Genomic DNA, 19,452 nt, shown 5'->3' on the forward strand with positions numbered 1-19,452 from the left:
GACTTTGGGTACAAAAGATAAAATCTACTGCACAGATATTAGAGCTACAAGTCAAATTATTTTTATGGTGCCCATCAGTTAAAAAAAAAAGAAAAAAAAATAAGTATAATTTTGTGTAGCTTGGTACTTTGGTGGTTTGCCTCCTTTACTGTGGCTCCACATAACCCTTTACAAATTATTGTGTTGTCTAAAACTTTATTTTTAAATTTTATTTACAAAATGTAAGAAACCATTAAAGTGCATATATTGTTTTGGCTGCATTATTACCTAAATACACAGAATGTTCACTAAGAAGACCAATAAATCTTCAGGGATTTGTAAAAATAGCCCATTGGATTCACTAGCTTGTTATTTATTTATTTATTTATTTTTAGCTTGTTATTAATCAAACCTACTTAAATGTTACAGGCATCTATGTATCATACCACAGATACAAATGTTACATGAATGTATGAAAGAAAGAAATGTGTTCAAATTAATGGTCATATTTAAGTTCTGCACAGTTCATCGCTAAACTGTAACGCTTTAATCACTGATAAAACAAAACAAAAAAGGTGAACATTAACAGTAATTATAACACAAACAATATGTATATCACATGGTAAGCAGCAAGCATCAGTAGATAAACGTTGCTAATAAGTTTTCAGTGATTCCTGAAAACAGCTCGACGGTTCAAAAAAGTGCAAGTTGTAGTAACAAGATTGGAACAGCCTCCCTACAAGTTGTTCACAGAGGAAGATGACAAGAAGAAAATGCAGGCTTTTGCCTCTCCCTCTCTGTATATGTCATGTTTTATTGAAAAATGTCGGCGATCTCTCTATTTTTTCTGTGACATGCTGTCGTAAAGCAGATATTTACCCCTCCTGATATCATGTATCCTTTTTTTCTATGGCACTAAAAAGTCAGCCAGTTGTACAATAGTTGTTCTGCTGATGGCAAGATTTTGATATCTTGAAGTCTGATAATGTTTGACAATACCTACCGGAGAGGGTTTTTTTTTTTTTTTTGTAAAAGGGCAGACTGTTAGCAGCTACAAAACGCTCATCTGTGTATTCTTCTTTTTTGGCTCCTTGATGTTATATTTGAGGCAGAATCTGTGAAGCAGCTGGATGTCTGTGTTCTCCCTCAATCAAACATGTGAATGTCTCTGAGAATCCAGGTTGGAGGCCGCTCACCCACTGTTTTATAAATGGATTGAAGCTATGTGGAGTTTCTCAATAGTTGCCAAATCTGAAGATGCCTCCTCAGCTTACAGCGTACAATGTTTTTATTTTATTTATTTATTTTTTTGAGAGAGAGATTTAAAACTGTGAGCTGTAGCTGACTGGTAAATGCAGAGTGTTGCATAAGTCTTTTAACAGAGACACAGATGAGTCACAGCTATGCCACATTCTGATTTTCAGTTTTGTCACCAGCCGTTTTCTGTCTCTTTTCCCCCCATCAGCTCCATGTTCTTTTGATCCAGCGTTCTCACAGTGAAAGGCCTTACTTTGATCCGCCACAATGGTCATAGCCTCTATAAAAATCCACTTGGTATCCCAATCAGCATCCAAATCCCATTATCCATCCAGGGTAATAAAATAAACCACATCATATCCTATAAGGATGATAAAGTGGGCCTGGCCCTCCTCTGCCGTGCCGGGAGAGCTGCACCGGCTTTTTTTTTATTGGATTTGGCCCGACACGCTCACATTCATGCTGCTGTTTATGAGTGGCAAATTGCTGTTTGATATCCAAATAATGTCAGAGCGGGGAGGATTCTCTCCTAAGTTACATTAACACAGTGAAAATTGCACGCCACCCTCCCCGCCGCAGTCGAGCCATGATGGATTGGTTTTAATATCTGCAGAAGAGCAAAGATGCAGATGATTAAAGGTAGAAAGAGAGAGCTCTAACTAAATCTGTTTCCCTTTTTTCTTTTTTTTTTTTTTGACTTTGCATCTCTTTGCTCCTCGGCACACCTCCTGACGTCATGGCAACGGTGACGCGCCAGCTGCTTTTTTGTGCCAGCTGCTTTTTTGTGCCAGCTGCTTTGAGGGTTCACGAGGTTTTATCTTGCAGGTGAAGAGCACTTTATTTTTCAGGTCAGTGTGATGGGATTTCCAAGGCTCTAACAGTTTTAATTGGAATAGCTTTAATGTTAAGGATACAAAAACATGGGAAGAAAGTGAAAACTTTAGGTAATCTTATGGATTTTTGATGCTGTGCTAAAGCAAGGCTATTTGCTACTGAATTTTTGTGTTTGTGCTTTTTACAGTTGCCTGTATTGATCCGTCTGCATTTCTAAACTCAGTTGCTCGTTTCCTCCAATCATTACCCAAATCTCCTGACAGTTGTTAAGGCATTTTCTACATTTTGATAGTGAAAGCTGTGGTCAGTAGAGGGCAATGTTGTGCTACAGATTCAAAGAGGAGATGAGAGGCTGCAGAAGGCAAAGAGAAATGTACATCTTTCTGCATTGTCTCTCTCTGTGATCACTCCATTTGAACTCGCAGCCTTCACAGGGAGCCAGTGGTTTCTTCTCAAATGTGCAACATTATCAGTCCGACAGCTGGGCTTGGGAGAAAAGGCTAAGCTTTTTTTTTTATTTTTTTTAACCTGCTGTACATCCTCTGTTTGTGTTGGCCTCTAAATGCTGTTTGGCACTGCAAAACAGGACTAACATACGTACATATTTTTTATTTTTCTGTTTTTAGTTACATGTCTAGGCATAAGATCTCACAGTGATTTAAACTGTCATGTTCTTGGCTACAGATGGATGATTAAAAACGGCTCTCTTCACAGGCATCAACATGCCATCACAGCCTTATTACATGACTTCAAAGAAGTAAAAAGTAGACTTGATCATATCAGTGAGAAAATATTTATGCGTCAGTCTTGCGATTCTTTTAACTTTGTTTCTTGAGCGATTGCTTCTAAAAAAATTAGGTTTTGAAGGTTTCAGATAAAAAAAAAAAACAAGCCCTTCAAGGTTAAAATTTGGTCCCAAGTCGCAGTTGTGCTGTAAAGGACAGGTTTCCTCTCTAAAAACATTCAATAGGTTGTCAAAATCAAGCTGCTGTCGCTGTAACAAAGCTGCAGTTAAAACCTTCATCTTTCCCAGTTTTCCCTCTCTCTGTAAAAGCAAAGACATGTTCAGCTAAAAGAAAAAAAAAATCCCTTTGAACTCCGCTGTATTTCTTTTTGTGCGTCGTACACAGCGGTCTGAAGTCTACCATGTTTGATTGCTCCTGTGTTTCACAGCTTCTGAAGCGTGAAGATTCAGATGTTACATAGGGAAGAGCCGGGCTCTTTCCATTTAGCAAAAGAGTTGATCATCTAATTCTTACGTCAAACTTTTTTTTTCTTTTTTTTCCTTCCAGCAAGAATAAAGTTGTTACTGATTTTAGGTGTTATAGGGTTCACAAATTACGCTTGCTTTCTGACTTTCCTTCAGATTTTAGACCAGATAGTGGGAACTAGAGAATCTACCTGCGACCAGTGCTATGCCAGCATCAGATCAGCGATAAAGTCCACCAAAAACCACTTTATGATCTTTTCTACATTTACTGTAACATTCAAGTGATTTTAAAGGCGAGCAGACTTGTGTTAAATTAAAGGTATTTTCAATCTCTATCCAGTGGTGCCAAGCTTTTCCAGTTTGCTCAAACTTTATTTTTTTGTCACATTGCAATGGGTCGTTCATACGAAGCTGGTTTTTAGTGAAACTTTAACATTTATGTTGCAGTTCGGCTGTTCGTTTACCTGACAACAGCGGTCGGATTATCGGACACTGAAACCTTTTCAACCCAGGTCCCAGAGTGGAACTTTATGGATCCAACATTTGCGTTTCAAAGCAGGCCGCAACATGTGAAATGGCACATGCGCATCACAGACGGCTGCGGTAAATATCTGTTCTGCCCGTGCAGGACCCAACCTCACTGTAAGTTCAAACAAGTCTGTGTATTCACCTTTTTGGATGTAACTGTTTACATGCTGGAGAGACTGGTGTCTGTGTGCCTGCAAGCATCAACTAGTGGCCTGGCATGGGAACTACTGCGGGTTCAAGGAGCACAGCAGCACTGTGTAAACGTGCAACTTTTTTCCAGTCAACATCTGAAAATCTTTAACATTTCCAGGAGTTCGGCCTTGTGTAAACAGGGCCTCAGTCTGGTGTTTTTTTTAATTTTTTAGGCCAATTATTCACTGTTTTAATGCAGTTGCTGCACTCTGTTCTATTTCTATTCTTCTTCAAAGCAGTCTCAAATATGTTTTCATGTTCAGATGTCTGTTTTCAAAATATTTAAACCTACAAATAAGAAACAAACTTTATACAACAAAATCCTATGGGAAAATAAAAAGTCTGAATGAAAACACAGCATGCATCCAACAATTGTTTTACCACAAATTAGTGTTGCGTAAGTTTTTCTTTTGATTGTTTTCATTCACTTTTTAAAAAAATTACCTCATTATTTTAGCCTAAATGTTTCCACAAGTTGCTGTAAAATGTATACATTGTGAACTGAGCCAATGTTTACTTTCACATATTAGCAAAAAAGTGCCAATTTTAGCAGTAAGCAGTCTGAAAAAGCCTAAAACAATCAATGAATTGTGTTCATACTCTGATGGAAGGGCTGACTGCCCTGCACTTTCAGGCTGAACACATTTTCAACTGGTGCTGGTCTGAGAGTTCACAATTCAATCCTTCTTGTAATTAGACTTAATTAAACATTTAATATTTGTGTAAAAGTGGCAGTGCTGCTCACTTTGTTAAGCTCAAATCTGCTCTGCTGGGGAAAAGAAACTACATCAGTCTGTTTCATAAGATCTGCTTCCATTTGTTGTTTTAGAGAACCTTGCATGACTTTCAGAGAACCATCTATGAATGGTTCTGCTGCAGGGAGACTAATCTACACTGCTGCAATTAAATTGTTAACAGCATAGCTGAGCTCTTTGCTCCCCACTCCACACACCTTTTCAGTATGTGCACACAAACAGGTATCACACCTACTGCTGTTTGTACACAAACATGTAACCCTTCAGCAGGAAATTACACTTCGGTTTTATTGTCTCCTTGCAAAAACAAGACGCTGCCAGCTTAATGCTACTAATGCTACTGTACACACAAAAAACTTTAGTGACAAGTGGGATTAAAATGCAGCAGAATCTTACACACCTCTCTGCTTTTCTCAGACAAAGACAGCTCAGGTGAAGAACTGAAGTCACCATGTTTACACAGTGAACCAGAGCAAAGAAAAACAGGTTGTTTTGAATCGACTCGTAATCAAATGTTTGACATCAACAGTAGGAATCAAATCATACCACTGTGAAATACTTCTTTTCTTAATGATCAGAATCCCAGTGATGGGTTAGGTGGATTGTCAAATGATGAGAACAACTCATACAGACAGGCACTTGAATGCCCACTGCAAACTTTGGTAGATATTTTACTCAAAGTCACAACTGTGAGGCTCACGGCGTTGCTTGGAAAAAAGGCTCAGTCATTAATGATACTCAGGGAGTTGAACTCATTGCCTTTATCACAGTGATTATCACAGTTGTTTAGGAAATACTGTGAACATACTGCTTGTTTTCCTTTGTAATCAATTAGGATATGCATTATTATTTCATTAAATCATCTCTTTACTGGTATAACTAAACGAGTGCGCGACTGCACGGGTGGTGTTTGTTCTAATGCTGCAATTACCACCGTTTATTTTGTGTTCTAGGCTCACATTTTGTTACCCATTGGCTCCTCTGCTTCTTGTAGAGTTATGTAAGCACTTGAACAATAGAGGTTTGATTAAAGACGTTGGCCTGCACTGTGAATGTGAAGTCGTACATTTATTCGACGACGCTTTGCTGCTGAGACAGTGTGTTTGGGCTGTCACTTCGCTAACAGGTTGATGATATGGCGTAAACAAACACATCAATCACCATTTAGAGATTTGTGCTTCATTGCTTCTCGCAGAAGTTAGGGAAAGTGTCACAAAACTTTTTTTTTTAATTTATTGTGCACACTGACACACAGATGAAGTCTCATGTGCATTTCATGAAACCGTCGTGGAAGGAGTGACTGTGTGATAACAGGTGTAAAGGCCTCTGTTTGAAAGCTGGATGGCTTATTATGAGCATGAAGTCTCCTGTGCTTAGTGCTGTCTATTCTCATTCTCAGTTTTAGGCTGTTTTTAAGCTTATTGTTCAAAGCTTGAATTTATGGTATTAAAGGCCTTACAATTATCACTGTTTCTTTATGATCAGAAGCTAAGACAACGTTCATAAATGTGCTATTTGGCTTCTTTTTCTTTAAACATGCGCCTGCTGTGGTTGTGTTTTCTTACAGTTGCTCTGTTTTTTTTGTCTCATTTAACTTCTTTTTTTTTGGGTTACACTTGTTTGGATCATTGCCTTCGTCTTTTAAACGTTTAACTGCTTCTGATGCATCTGAGTGATTTATGCTTTTCCCTTTTATAACAATTTGACTGTTTTGAACAACTTTTACACAACATTTTGTTGTCAAGGATTCCTTAAAGGTTTTGAAGATCAAGAACTTACACAATCGCACGGCGTGTTTGTCTGCTGGACACTGTTTTAAACGTTTGCGTAACATTTTTCAGAAGACTTATTTCAAAAGGAGTTAATAAAAGGGGAAAAAATGGGGAAGGTCAGTGAATTCACTTTTTTTCTAATGAGATTTGTTGAACTGTGATTCTGTATAAATGCTCATTGGCCCAAAATGCTCCAGATGTGTCTCTCATCTCTTATGCAGAGAGTGGCTAAGTGCTCACATAAATGGCTAGCTGAAAATTCTTCAAGCCACCTTGAATTCGTGTATGCCCTGTATTACATTCTCTTGCTTTTACATTTCGTGGCACCTCTTCAAGTATGAAAACTGTGCGTGTGAAAGGCCATATGATTGATGGACAAAGGAGCTGCTTTGGCAGCAGGGACAGGCCTTCAGCTTACCTCTCTGCTTAATTCCCTCTCCCAACTGGCATTCCACACTAAGAGATATACACTTCAATTATACATGGGGACGGTGGGGTTGAAGACTGCACGCCTTGCCTGAGAACTGATCAATATTTCAGCTCCAAGGGGACCAAACAGATCGTGGACCAGCTGCTGCTTAACAGCTTTACACAGTAGAGTGGCACATCCCGTAATACACAGCCATCTACTGTGGGTGTGTGTACGCGCAATCAGAGGAACTCAAGGGCCACAAGAGCTACTGCTGAGGTGATGGAGAGAGATGAGAGCCTCGAGGTTTTTAGCTGTGTGTGTGTGCGTATGGGGGGGGGGGGTGTTATGTATTTACTTCCTTTGCACTTGACTTCTTTCTCCATCCCTGTCTTCTCACTCTTTCTGTCCTTCTCCCCTTCCCATCCACACATTAATTCTAAGATTCTAAAACACACACACGAGTCAACCACACACAGAGAGCTCGTCCCAATATGTCTGCTATCAGCACTCCCTGGGGTCTGCACTGCCTGTTTGTGTGTGGGCGTGTGTTGAAACAGAGGAGAAAGAAAGAAATTCTGCCTGTCTTGTACTTTGTTGTTGCTGCCTTTGACATGTCAATTCCATCTTTACCTCTTTGTATCTGAAGTCTGGCGCGGTGCCACTGTTTTCTTTCATTGGTGTATATTTCCTGCATTCGGGCTGTATTTTACCTCCAGCGTTCAGTCAGCACCCAGCACTGTCTGTCTCTCTGTCTGTCTGTGAGGCATTTCACTCAGGATTTACCAGATGTCAGAAGAGCAAAACCTGTGTGACAAACTAAGACTTTACTCAGCAAACACTTAGATTTGTTGCCGGCAAAGCTGGGGATGTTGTGGAGTTCTGTTGGGAGTTAGATACAGAACTTTGGGCATTAGAGATACAGAGACTAAAACTGAGAAATTCAGTGGAAAAGAAAGGTTTGAGCTGTGCTGACTGTGAGATTTTTTTGTGTACAGGTATTTATTACTGGAACTGGAGTCAGTACTGATTCTGACAGTGACTCAGATTGTTAGTGTAACATCTTTTCTTTAAAAAACAGGAGGTTTTGAAATGTCTCCTCGACTTGTTTTTATGTGTATATTTCATCTATCTGTGGAAACAATGTGCAATATGTTATCAGGTCAAATCATGGACTATAGGAAATGTAGCAGTGTCATTTGTAAAATAAAAAAAGGACATTTTTGCATGTATCTTAAAGAATTTACAGTGTTGGGCACAGCTCAGCATGCTGGTAATAAAAAAAAGTTGTGGAAATACACAAAACAAGAATAATCAGATCAGAACAGAATTGCTAAATGAAAAACTGTCAATTCTAGATAAATTCTTATTTTTAAATTGTAACTGCAGTACGTGATTTGGGATGTTGAACTTAACAAAAACAAACAAACAAAAAAAAAAAATCTAAAAGGTTAAATTGCTCTGTGGGTGTCTGTTCTGGTTCGCCGGTTTTTGGGTCCCCAGAAACACTCCCAGTGTTGCCTTATTGCAGAGCGTGTTTATTGGAATTCACTCTATTTTGAGGCGTCCTCATTATTTTGTGTTTTGAGTGTTTGTTGTGCCTTTCTTTATTTGTATTTGTGTAACTCTTTGCAGCACACAGTCATATTTGGGTGTATTTGCAGTGCGTCGGTTGTTCACACAGAAGCAGTCAGCAGTTGGGAGGAACATTTACATTTCTCCACAAACGTTTGGACCTGTGAAGATGTCTTGTTAATTTTTTTTTTTTGATTCAGCTGTCAGACATACAGTGTGCATACCGGTCTTATCTGTCTCGGTGCAATCTAGTGACATATTGGCCATAAGGGAGCCTGAAGCCTCTTTTCTTGTCATTTTCCAGCCTCTCTATCATCCACTCTACAATCTCTCATTTCTACGATGCTTATGACAGTCACAGATTTTCTCACCAAACGGATTTGTGTTGCTGATACCTGCTGTTTCTGTGCCTGTAAAAGGACTTGCTATATTTCTTTTCCTAACTCTTTCTCTCTCACTGTCTCTTCTCTCACCCTCAAGATGTTGACTGTGCTACCAAAACTGGTATCAACCGTCTTTATATGCGATCTATGACATCACAGTCGTGCAGCTAAAAATATGGCAAATGCATGTGACTTGAGCTCCCAACAACAAAGTCTTGCAGTGAAGGCTTATGAGCAACAATGATCACAAACTTATATGTACACTTGTATAATGCAAAGAGCTTATTGTGTCTTTAGGTGTTTTTGTTGCTGTGTTGTCAGCGTGCACATGACACACATGCATGAAGTTCGCACAAGCATGCCGACACTGAGCTGGAAGTGTTCTGTTGTGTAAGCTCCAGGTAACTTACATCTGATCTCCCAGTTTCCCAGCGAACATGTAGGCTTAATGGAAATGCTCTGTTTGCCTTTCTTTTGGTAAACCTCCAGGGGTCGAACAGCTCCATGTAAATTAAATTCCTGTTGCTCTGGACCTTTGTTTTGTGTGGTTCTCTCCTCCATGCTCGCCCAGTTCCCCATGAGTCGAGCTTTTAAATGACCACCTAAAGGGTGTGGTATGTATTACCCCCAGCTTTTATATTTATATAGCACTGAGAAGAACATAGTTATGTCTTTACCATCAAAATCCAGTTAATGGAGCACATGAAGCTGTTATACAAGCTGCTGCATTCAAAAATCATGTTCTAGTTCAATACAATTTATCCTCTAATTTTTTTTATATTTTTTTTCTAGAAATCTTTTTCTACCTGCTGCCATATAAAGCTCAAGTTCAAGCTTACTTTGAACAATAAAACAGTAAAATGACTCAAGAAAATGCATTAGTTCCACTCAGAATACTAGCGCCAGGTTTAATGTCTCCGAACAGTCATTTCCTTATTTGGCTTAGGCAGTACACACCCAGAGTAACTCAAAAAATATTACTTGAGGTTTGCTTTTGGTTTGCTTTAAATCTCAGAGCATTCATTTTCTTTTGTCAGTGATAAGTCTTCTGTCACCCACAAATGAGTCTCAGCAGAACATCCCTGAAGTTGCTGAGAGGTTGATTGTCGATAGACACAGGGACTTCAACCTACATGCCTCCATGTTGATGATATTTTAATGCCACCGTATCGCTGTTCTCCCGTCTTTACTTAACTTATGGAGATTAGATATTTACCCCTGCGAGAATCAAATGCTGCTTTGTTGACAGTCGCTGCAGAGTATAACCTCTCATTAGGTCAGACATATGTGGCGCCTGGTGTTGCTGCAGATGCAAGCTGTTTTTCTAAATGACGTCTCCCAGTGCTCTAATGGCATTCAAGTAACACGATCTCGCAACACTTCCTTATTATATAGCTGTGCTAAAAACTGGAGTTTAGATTGGTTGTGAGAGGACATAAACTCTGAGCTTTACGTGAGCAAACTAAGTTCAGTGTTTAACGCTGCTATTGTTGAATGTAAGAACAAATGTGCTTTCAAAGTTAGAGATGTAATAGAATGCAAACATTCTGAAATCCCTCTTCTTTATTCTTATTTTTCCTGTATTTGCAAACAGCAAACATATTATCTTCAACAAAACCAAGCTTATTTTAATTTACTGATGCCGTTTACATCTTTTTTTTCTCTTTGCTACCAGATATTACATTCAATTTTGATTCGCACAAAGCTTTAGAACAGTAAAGAAGATAAGTAAATCTACAAAAGAGGAGCTCTCAGACATTAAGTAAAATCATTTGATAGAGCATTCAAGTGGTGGTTCATATTCGGTAATTAACTGCGTCTGAGAACTGTACTGAAGAATTTTCGTGTGACTTATGATCACTACGCAGTACTAGATCAGCACAGTTAGGGAGAGCCTGCGTTTATGTCTCTCTTTAACAAACCGTGGCACAGTAATTTGGATGAGAGATTAAAATGGGTTCTTTGGGCCAGATCGTTAGTAAGACACGCTTTGGTGTTCTGCCAACAATCCTATACATTATAGATGCATATAAAGAAACAGTTACCAATTCCATGCAATATAATTCATCCCTTCTGCAATACATTGTGATTTTGCATAATTTGATTGAATATAGTACAATACCATTACTTTAGATTGTAAAACGAAAAAAACTACAGTTCCTGTTGTGCTGGTAGTTTGTTTGTTTTTTCTTCTAAAAACCACTTGGTTCCTTTTACAAACTAGGTTTTTCAAAAGTGCTTTGTAGAGAAAAAAGTCTGAAATAAATCCTGAACAAAAACAGACCCAGGTCTTGAGTTAAACTTTTCCCTCTTTCAAATTCCTCGCCACTTTAATAACTCTTCACATACTTAATGGTGAAACAATTTTGGGATGCTCAGGATTAGCGATGAAGCAGAGTGCAGCGTGCCTTAACTACTGTTAGCAGATGGATGTTTTTATCCCTTTAGAAGCACTGAACAGAAAGCAGTGGAGCTGTTTCTAAAGCCTCTTTTACAGTAGACTAAAAACCCTCCAAAACTCGTCAACATCTGGCTTTTGTTCTCAGCAGTGAAGGGGGAATTTGCATTCATTTCCACGTCGACTGTCTTTCCATTAATTATGAGTGTTTATCGACTTCAGTCAGCAATAATAGAAACATGACACTTGGCTGAACACTTCCTTCCTTTTCTGATTAGATGGTATGATAAAAAGGCTTAATACTTCTGTTGTAACTTGTGTAGCTCAGTCATCTCAGAAGCAATTCCTAAACATTGTTGTTTGAGCAGCACTGCACCGACTACAAGACTTCTCTAACAATCTCATTTGGACAGAACCAAAAAAAAAAGATAGAAGATAATCATGCACAACACCTGGTTTGATGAAACTCAAATACAGCATATCAGTATTAGAACCTTAAACCAGCTGTCAAACACAGTGGGGAAGACCAAATCTACAAAAGAATAGCTTAAAAACAAGTTAAAGACCTCCACTTCCTGCATAATCTGAGATGGTTCTTGGACTTTGGCAACCAACTATGACAAAGCCAATAAAAAAAGAAAGCTTCATTAACCTTGAGGCTTATCAAGGCTGAGAAACCATTTGAAATTTGTATGGGAAATTTACACAATGACGGTGCTACTAAATGTAACTAGCTGCAGCTAAAGCGATAACAATAACTATAACTGGGCTTTGAGTTATGGAGATACTGCTTAATAAAATGGAGTTGTATCAGAGAAGTTCAGCAGTTGGAAAATAAATTCTGGATTTTAATTAGAAATGTGTCATTAACAAAGTCTTCATTTGGATGGCTTTGAGACTTTGACCATCATGTAAATTGTACATAGTCTCATTAAGAAGAAAACTTAGTCAACATAACAGTATATGAACCTCCCTTCCAAATTATTGTTTACATGCACTGACTTTGGGTGTTTGGGGGCTGATTGCTGTGTTTAAAGATGAACATCTGCTAATTTAGGAAGCATGAAGGAAACAGACAATCTATGCTACCCTGTATTTCAGGGTAGCACAGATTTACTCATGCCTTTTTCTGGTGATGATAATGGTATTCTTTTGTGGTTTGATAAAAATAACAGTCTTTGTGTTCCAGGATCAATGGATCAGAGGGAATTTGTGGGTCTCTTTATGATATTCAGGCTTTATATGCGATGTCAAACGAGGTGGTTCTGGCATAGCAACACTATTATTTTTAATTTGAGCACATCAGAGTTCATATACAATTGTATGTACAGTAGCTGGCATGGACTAGAAAATGACTCCCAAAGGGTTGATTGTCTCTGAACTAGTATGAACTTAGCAAGTCATCACAACACACAGATTTCATAAACAACTATTAATGTCATACCATAATCTAAAGGGATTTTTGTCAACACTGTTTCTTTTGGCTCATTATTATTAGACACCAATGATATACTGTAGGTTAGACTATGGGATAAAAAGCAGATCAACAGCTGGCTGAAAAAGGGTTTATCTCTCCAAGAAAAAAGTCATTTCTTACAAAGTAAGTTACATGATCGTAATGGTGGTCAAACAATCCATTGCAGATGCAAGAAAGATTTTTTCTCAAACAAATTATGAATGTAAACGTGTATGGATGACATGTGCTACTGTATTGTTGCTAGTCTCACTATTTTCTTGACATTATTTTTTGTAAATTTAGTTTTGTAAAAATATTGAAAAGATGAATCGATATTTTTCCCGTATTTTCTTCTAAAATGTTGTTTTGGTTTCACTGTTATTACATATGTAATGTAACCCTGTGGCATCAAGTCCCATAGTTTGAAAAACATGTTTATCAGATTAATATATTGTAGCTTTATGGTAACAGTGGCACTGTGCAACCATATTTTTCATTTTGCTTTCTGTATTTTTTGGCAAGTTAGGGAGACTGAAAACAGTGATGTGCTTTTGCATGTGTCTTGCACATAAGAGTGCCCAAATAATTTCCACAGAGTGTAAAACCTCACGGCAGCTTTCAATTTATTCTAATTGTTTCACAGGTATTACTGTCCATAGGCTACTTGTGCATTATGTTGTTATTTTAAACATTATTTTAATAAGAGGATGATCAACCTATATAGAAACTATCTGTGTTCTGTGGTTTGTTGGTAGCTGATGTGTCTGTACTGTGTAACTCCAATTTATTTTGATGCTTTTACCTGCAGATGCTGCAAATTGGGATTAAATTAAATTGCGAGTTTTATGGGCCTCATTTAAAATAATCACCACAATTAAGCTCACAGATCTCACCAACTCTTTCTTTTCAGTGCTGTAAGAAAAAAAAAAAAAACATCAGAGCTGTTTTCTTTGCAAACAGGATGGATAATTTCTTTATGTTTACAGGTCCTGTACTTCCATACGTCTCTGCTGATACCCAGCACACTGGTTGTTTTGGAGCTGGTGTCGTTGTCGCTCAAGCTGGACGGCTCCCATCAGTCTTTGGGAAGAGGCTTCACTGTCCTGGAGCTTTTCACGAACAGGCCAGAGGGTCCTGCTACTGAAGGGGACAGAAGGTGATTAGTGCCCTTTTAATTACCACATACATGGATTAATGAGCTTTTACATAAAGAGATTACTGTGAGACAGGTGTATTATATAATAAAAAGGATTCGTACTGGCACTTCTTATCCAGGCAGTTTTGGGTTTACCTGCATTTACTTTTTCAGCTACTGAACTTACATGTAATATGTATTGTAAATTTTAAGCTTTTTGCTACATCTATGACATAATCCTTAATGTGTGTAAGCTGTTGAAGGCCACCTGGGTCCGCACCCGCTCCTGCGGTGTTTCTTGAACTCAATATATTAATTATATGGAGGTTATAGCTGCTTTTAGGAGGAAACAGCCTTTAGGACAGTTAAAAATTATAATCTGAATCACAGATTTTGCTGAAATCTTGTTTACTATTATTAAATTGTACATTTTGTTAAATAAAAAGTCAGAAGTTTTTATTGGAAGTGGTAAACCTCGTGTCCTCCTCTTTGAGTTTTTTTTTTTTAATGATAATGGTTGTTTTGTTCTATTTTTCTGCCACCCTGGCTTCTGCTTACAAAACAATTTGCCAGGTTTCTGCTTTAATGTCATTCTGCCTCTTCAGTCAGTCTCTCATTTGTGGCGCTGACTCCAAATCCACCCACTTAAACTGCAGCTGGTGAAAGCAACTATTTCACCACAAACAGACTAAATTGGGTTCCTGTTCTGTACAACAACCTCAGTTATTTTTGTATAAAAAGCATCTAAACTAGCTCTTCACCTTTTAGCACATTCAGGTTGGCGTGACCCTTAGCCCATATTGGATTTTGAAGAGAAATCAGCAGGTTTAGCTTTATTTTTTTTACAAGAGTGGAGATGGGTCCTTTTGAAAAACAGCTTAATGACAAAAACAATCACCATAAAAGTAACTTGTGCAGGCAGGATGATAAGAGACATTAAAGGCAGGGAATATACTGATTAGTCTGAACTTTAAGATATCATTCCTAAATAGTAGCACAATGAACGAAGCAATAGGTGTGGACCCCACCACCCGAAATCAGGTCAAATTAATGACCAGATTGACTTGCAGCACTGCTTATTAAAGTTGTTTTCATTCTATCCTATAGGCTGAATTTACACCACGGATCACCCCGAGGCCTGCTCCACCCCCTGCTCAAGGACTCTGCTGATTGTAAGGATCACTTTTTCTATTCTGTTTTTCCTTGAAATATTGCAGCATCAAAACTGAGAGGGCCGTGGGACTTAGGGGGTTTAGCAGCAATTATTTCTAGATCAATAAGGCTACCTGTTTTTTTTTTCTCTGAGAAAGCAGTGACAAATACATCATCTTTTGCTATATATGTTGACAAAATTCTCAGATAAAAGGGCAGTTCTGATCTTTGTGCTGCTGAAGCATTCCGAGCAGCCTCGGCAGCATTTTCATTTAGAGATCTCTCTCTGTAATAGGTTTATGTCACCAGGTGTAACCCTTACTAGGCTGTAACTCATACTGGAGGTAAGCCAGTTTGTCACTGTTGTTCTACACAGTAGGTTTGACAATTACACAAGCATATCAGGATGTGTGTGTATGAATATGTCTGTATGTTTGTATTTGTCTTCAAAAATGAGTGTATTGATCATTTTTTAATGAAATAATTGTGTACATTTATGTTTATTGCCTGCCCACTTCCTGAAGAAAAACTAGGATTGTTTGATTTACCTGTCATCTGAGACAGATCTATCAATTATCATTATACTATACTCACAAAGAGTAAAAGATCCTCATCTTTTCTTTGGCAAGAAAGCTGAAAAACGTCTGACAGGATCAGAAAATAGCTACTTTGAATTAAACCCACCCAATCCGACACCATCTGTAATGAGAGCTTCACTTGGTTTATGTCTTGAAACATTAATTCAGATAGAATAACTTTTATTTTTTATATTTGTCACAACAATATAACCAAGGAAGTTGATTAATAATTTGTAGAATACATTAGGGGCTCTTTGTGTTTTCCTTTTGACTGGAAGTTATTTTCATACTTTGGGGTAAAGGTTGTTTTTGGGAATTCATCACTATTTTTTTGTTGCTTTTGATTATCTAACTTACTTTTGTTTAAATTCTGAAATCAAATTTTTAATTATTGAGACGCTATTGTGGTTCCTGGCTGGTCTCGAATATGTCTTTGGTTGGCTTAAAACCAAAGCTATGAATTACAAAACACTCCAGCGCCTCACAGTATGAATAACATTGTGCCAGTGAGAGGCTGAGTTTCCGTCTTGGCTATCATGTCACATGAATATTAGAGGAGCTGCTCTCAAACGGACTCTTATGCTTGCTGAATTATTCACCATAAGCCTGTTGTTCAGAGGAATGTTGCTCCTCTGTTTTACGAGCCGTGTCCCTGCTTTTGTTCTTTCCCTTTTTTATGGTCCGAACCCTTTTTTCATTTGTTTTTTAACACTTAAACTTTCATCCACTATGACAGGGACACAGGCTTCGGATCTGCTGTGTGATGGGAAAGAGTACAACTTTGTAGAGTGGAACAAATATTTAAAAACTGCATTGCGCTAAGAGAAATGAAAGATATTCTATGTATTGGTCATTTGTTTCTGGCTGCTGTTGTTGTTCTATTGGCTGCTTTCTTCTGCAGGGGTTGCCTCAGCAAGCAAACTCGTACAAAATATTTAGCAGTTTTAACTCTAAATCCTCATGTCTACGACAAACATTTGAATTTGAATGCAGGCAGGCAGTCAAGCCAGAGGAATGTGTCTGATTGTGCAGTGTGAACTGATTTCAAAGTGTACTGACTTCTTTCTCTTGTCATGGATGTGTTTATGCATCTGTTGGTGCAGGTATACATTTTCAGACTGATTGCATACTTTGCAGATATGGAGCGTAGCGAAAGAGGTTTCACAGTTTGTTTTACTGATTAAACGGGAGGCCAGTCTGCGCAGCATACTCTGTTCAGCTGCCTTTAGAAAAGTTCGGGGTAGCAGCTCTCAATTCTCTTGGCTCCAGACACCTGCTTTCAAGCTGTCGTGCTGCCTAAACGAATCTCAATCCAAACAAGCGGAACTCTGAGCCTGTCCACTCCAGAAAACGAAGAAATTTAAAAAAAAAAAACCCACAAAAAATATTAAACAGGATGAGCTTTTTCCACATTTTAGCATCAGTGAGTCTAAAAACACAGTTAACATGCTTAGGTTTCTCTAAGCACGCCCTCCAAACTGTCTGTAATGTGATTCAGACATAATGAAAGTAATCTGAGCTTTGACAAAACATTAACCGGAGCCGAGGCACTTTGTTTCTTACAGCTGTTCGTCTTTCCTCTGAGTTTATTACACGCCTCTAGCGTTCAGGCGGCTCCAAATCAGCATCCCAAAAATGAGTTACATGCAACATCCACGAATGTTGCAAATCAGCTGTGACCTTATTATTAATTCATAAACATTAATAATTGCTGTCGCACGGGCAAGCTTGATCGGGACCTAATGGTAAATCACAATCTGTTCTTATCTAGAGCTCATCAGGAGAGCTGTCACATGCAGATTTACAGCTTTAATGATAAACGATCATTTGTTACCCAGCAGCCTTCTTCAAGGTGAATCAAAGCTTCCTGAACATAGTTCATTCTTAAAATAAAGTGAATTTATTTTCCAACCTAAAGTCTGATCAATAGAAATATAATTTTAGCGATTGCGGCTGTTTCCCGTACCTATTTGGTCATGACAGCGCTAAATTAGCGGAAAATGGATCTTAGAAATAAAACAAAACGAAATAAAAACACTAATGAAGTAAAACACTTTCATGCCATTCTTGTGGTTATGTCTCAACTTTTTACTTTGCTTCCATTTTCTGATAAAATAGACATTTTTCCACCGTATAGTTTAGATAATAAACATTTAATGTGACCATTGTCCTAGAGTTTATAGGAACATTACAATCTTTGACCTACAAGGACACACAAATGGCTTAATTGTCTATTTTCTTTTTTTTATTTTGCCATAAAATTGAATTGCTGAAGATTTTCTTTATGCTATAGTTATCTTATTTGTTTTATTTCTAATGTACATGCATGAAAGTGTGCTAGTGGAGACTCACTCTGTAAATTGTAGCATACAGAGAACCCTATATGTGTCTGCTGTTTGTGTTAAAGGTGTTTATCAGTCTGTATGTAGGTTTGAAAAACTGGACTTAGCAGTAAACTAAGTGGCTGTTCTTAAAATGACTATTACGGCTGGTACCTGATGCAGCTTGGTGTCATTTCGGCCTGCCATGCTCCTCTAAGGTTTTAGAAACTCTCACCTGTGGCGTGGCTGCCTCATCTGCACACTGGAAAAACCTTTACACATCCATCTTTTTCTTATCAACCACCAGAGCTTGGCCATGGAGATGACAGAGTTGGTACACAACTTTTTACAGAAGCTGAAAACTGCAAGATATTTGACAGAAAACTCTAAAAGAACCTCAGTGGTTGCTTTATAGTTCCTGTAGGTCACCAGCTTTGTTCTTGTTCCTTTGGTTCAGCATTTATCGCTTTCAAGAGCAATTTACTTTTATGTCAAAATTTGTATTTCTTCACTGAAAGAATAACAAATAGCTCTAAAAGCTTCTGTTGGGTAAGAAAATGTTCTTTTTCTTTTTTGGAAAGCTAAAATCTGTTGCTATGTTCACAATACCTGTATATCACACAAAGTTAGTGAAAAGAAATCACTTTTGAAGTTTCAGCCTCTTGATTTATCACAACTTTTAGGTGTTTTGTTACCATTGTGAATCACTGCAAATTCTAAGCAATAATTTGTCTCCACCTTTGTTTTTGTATTTATTTGTTTTTGTCATGCTTTTATAATTGCGTTATGCTTAAATTGGATTCATTCTAACCTTCCTGTTTTTTGTCACAATCAATCAAACCGCCGTTTCATCCTTTAAACAGCGGCGCCTGTTTTCTGTTCCAGGGCCAACCATTAAACTCTGTCAGCAGGTGTTCTCGGGGTCGGTCGGCATTCTGTCCACTGTTTGCAGCGCAAAATGCCGCGTTGTGATCACACTAGTAAAAGTGGACAGGGAGAAAAGGTCAGAATAGACAATAAAAGCTTTGCCTCCTGGAAGGTAGGGCTGTGATTTTTTTGCTTAGAAAAATGCGTTGACCTCGTTCGTATCACTGGGAAAATGAAAACAAGTAAAAGGTAGCAGTGAGTGCACAGTGAGGCTGCGAAGAGGCCCGCATGATTTAAAACGCCAGTAAATTTTATTTTGCAGTGTGTTTTAACATGTATTGATTACTTGACAGGGTGTGATAAGAAATAAGAAATAAGATAAATTTGACAGATGTTGTCAATCTGACTGTAATGTGAAATATTGAGGTTACAGAGCTTAGAGTGCTGTTGGTGGATTTATTCATTGCAATATTATATTGTATTATAGTTTGAAGGGTTTCTTAATGTTTTTTTTTCTCTGACAGATTTTTAATCAAGGTAGCCATTCTGTGTGCGTTACCTTGTATTATATAACCGTTTCTGTTGACGCACCAGCTCACCAAACAGGGAGCAGGTTGAGCTGGTAGCTGTGCAAACAATGCTGCTGAGTCC

At 38.1% G+C, this 19,452-nt stretch overlaps 1 protein-coding gene across 1 annotated transcript in view; it reads left to right on the top strand.

The window, feature by feature from the left end:
* nphp4 (nephronophthisis 4) overlaps positions 1-19,452 on the top strand; it is a 142,447-nt gene that overhangs the window by 2,964 nt on the left and 120,031 nt on the right. The window contains exons 3-4 of the mRNA XM_017411367.3: positions 13,735-13,904; positions 14,991-15,055. Of these exons, the coding sequence (XP_017266856.1) occupies positions 13,735-13,904; positions 14,991-15,055 (235 nt within the window). The remainder of the gene's footprint in view (positions 1-13,734; positions 13,905-14,990; positions 15,056-19,452) is intronic.

Source organism: Kryptolebias marmoratus, linkage group LG8 (assembly GCF_001649575.2).
Source record: "Kryptolebias marmoratus isolate JLee-2015 linkage group LG8, ASM164957v2, whole genome shotgun sequence".
Lineage (NCBI taxonomy): Eukaryota > Metazoa > Chordata > Actinopteri > Cyprinodontiformes > Rivulidae > Kryptolebias > Kryptolebias marmoratus.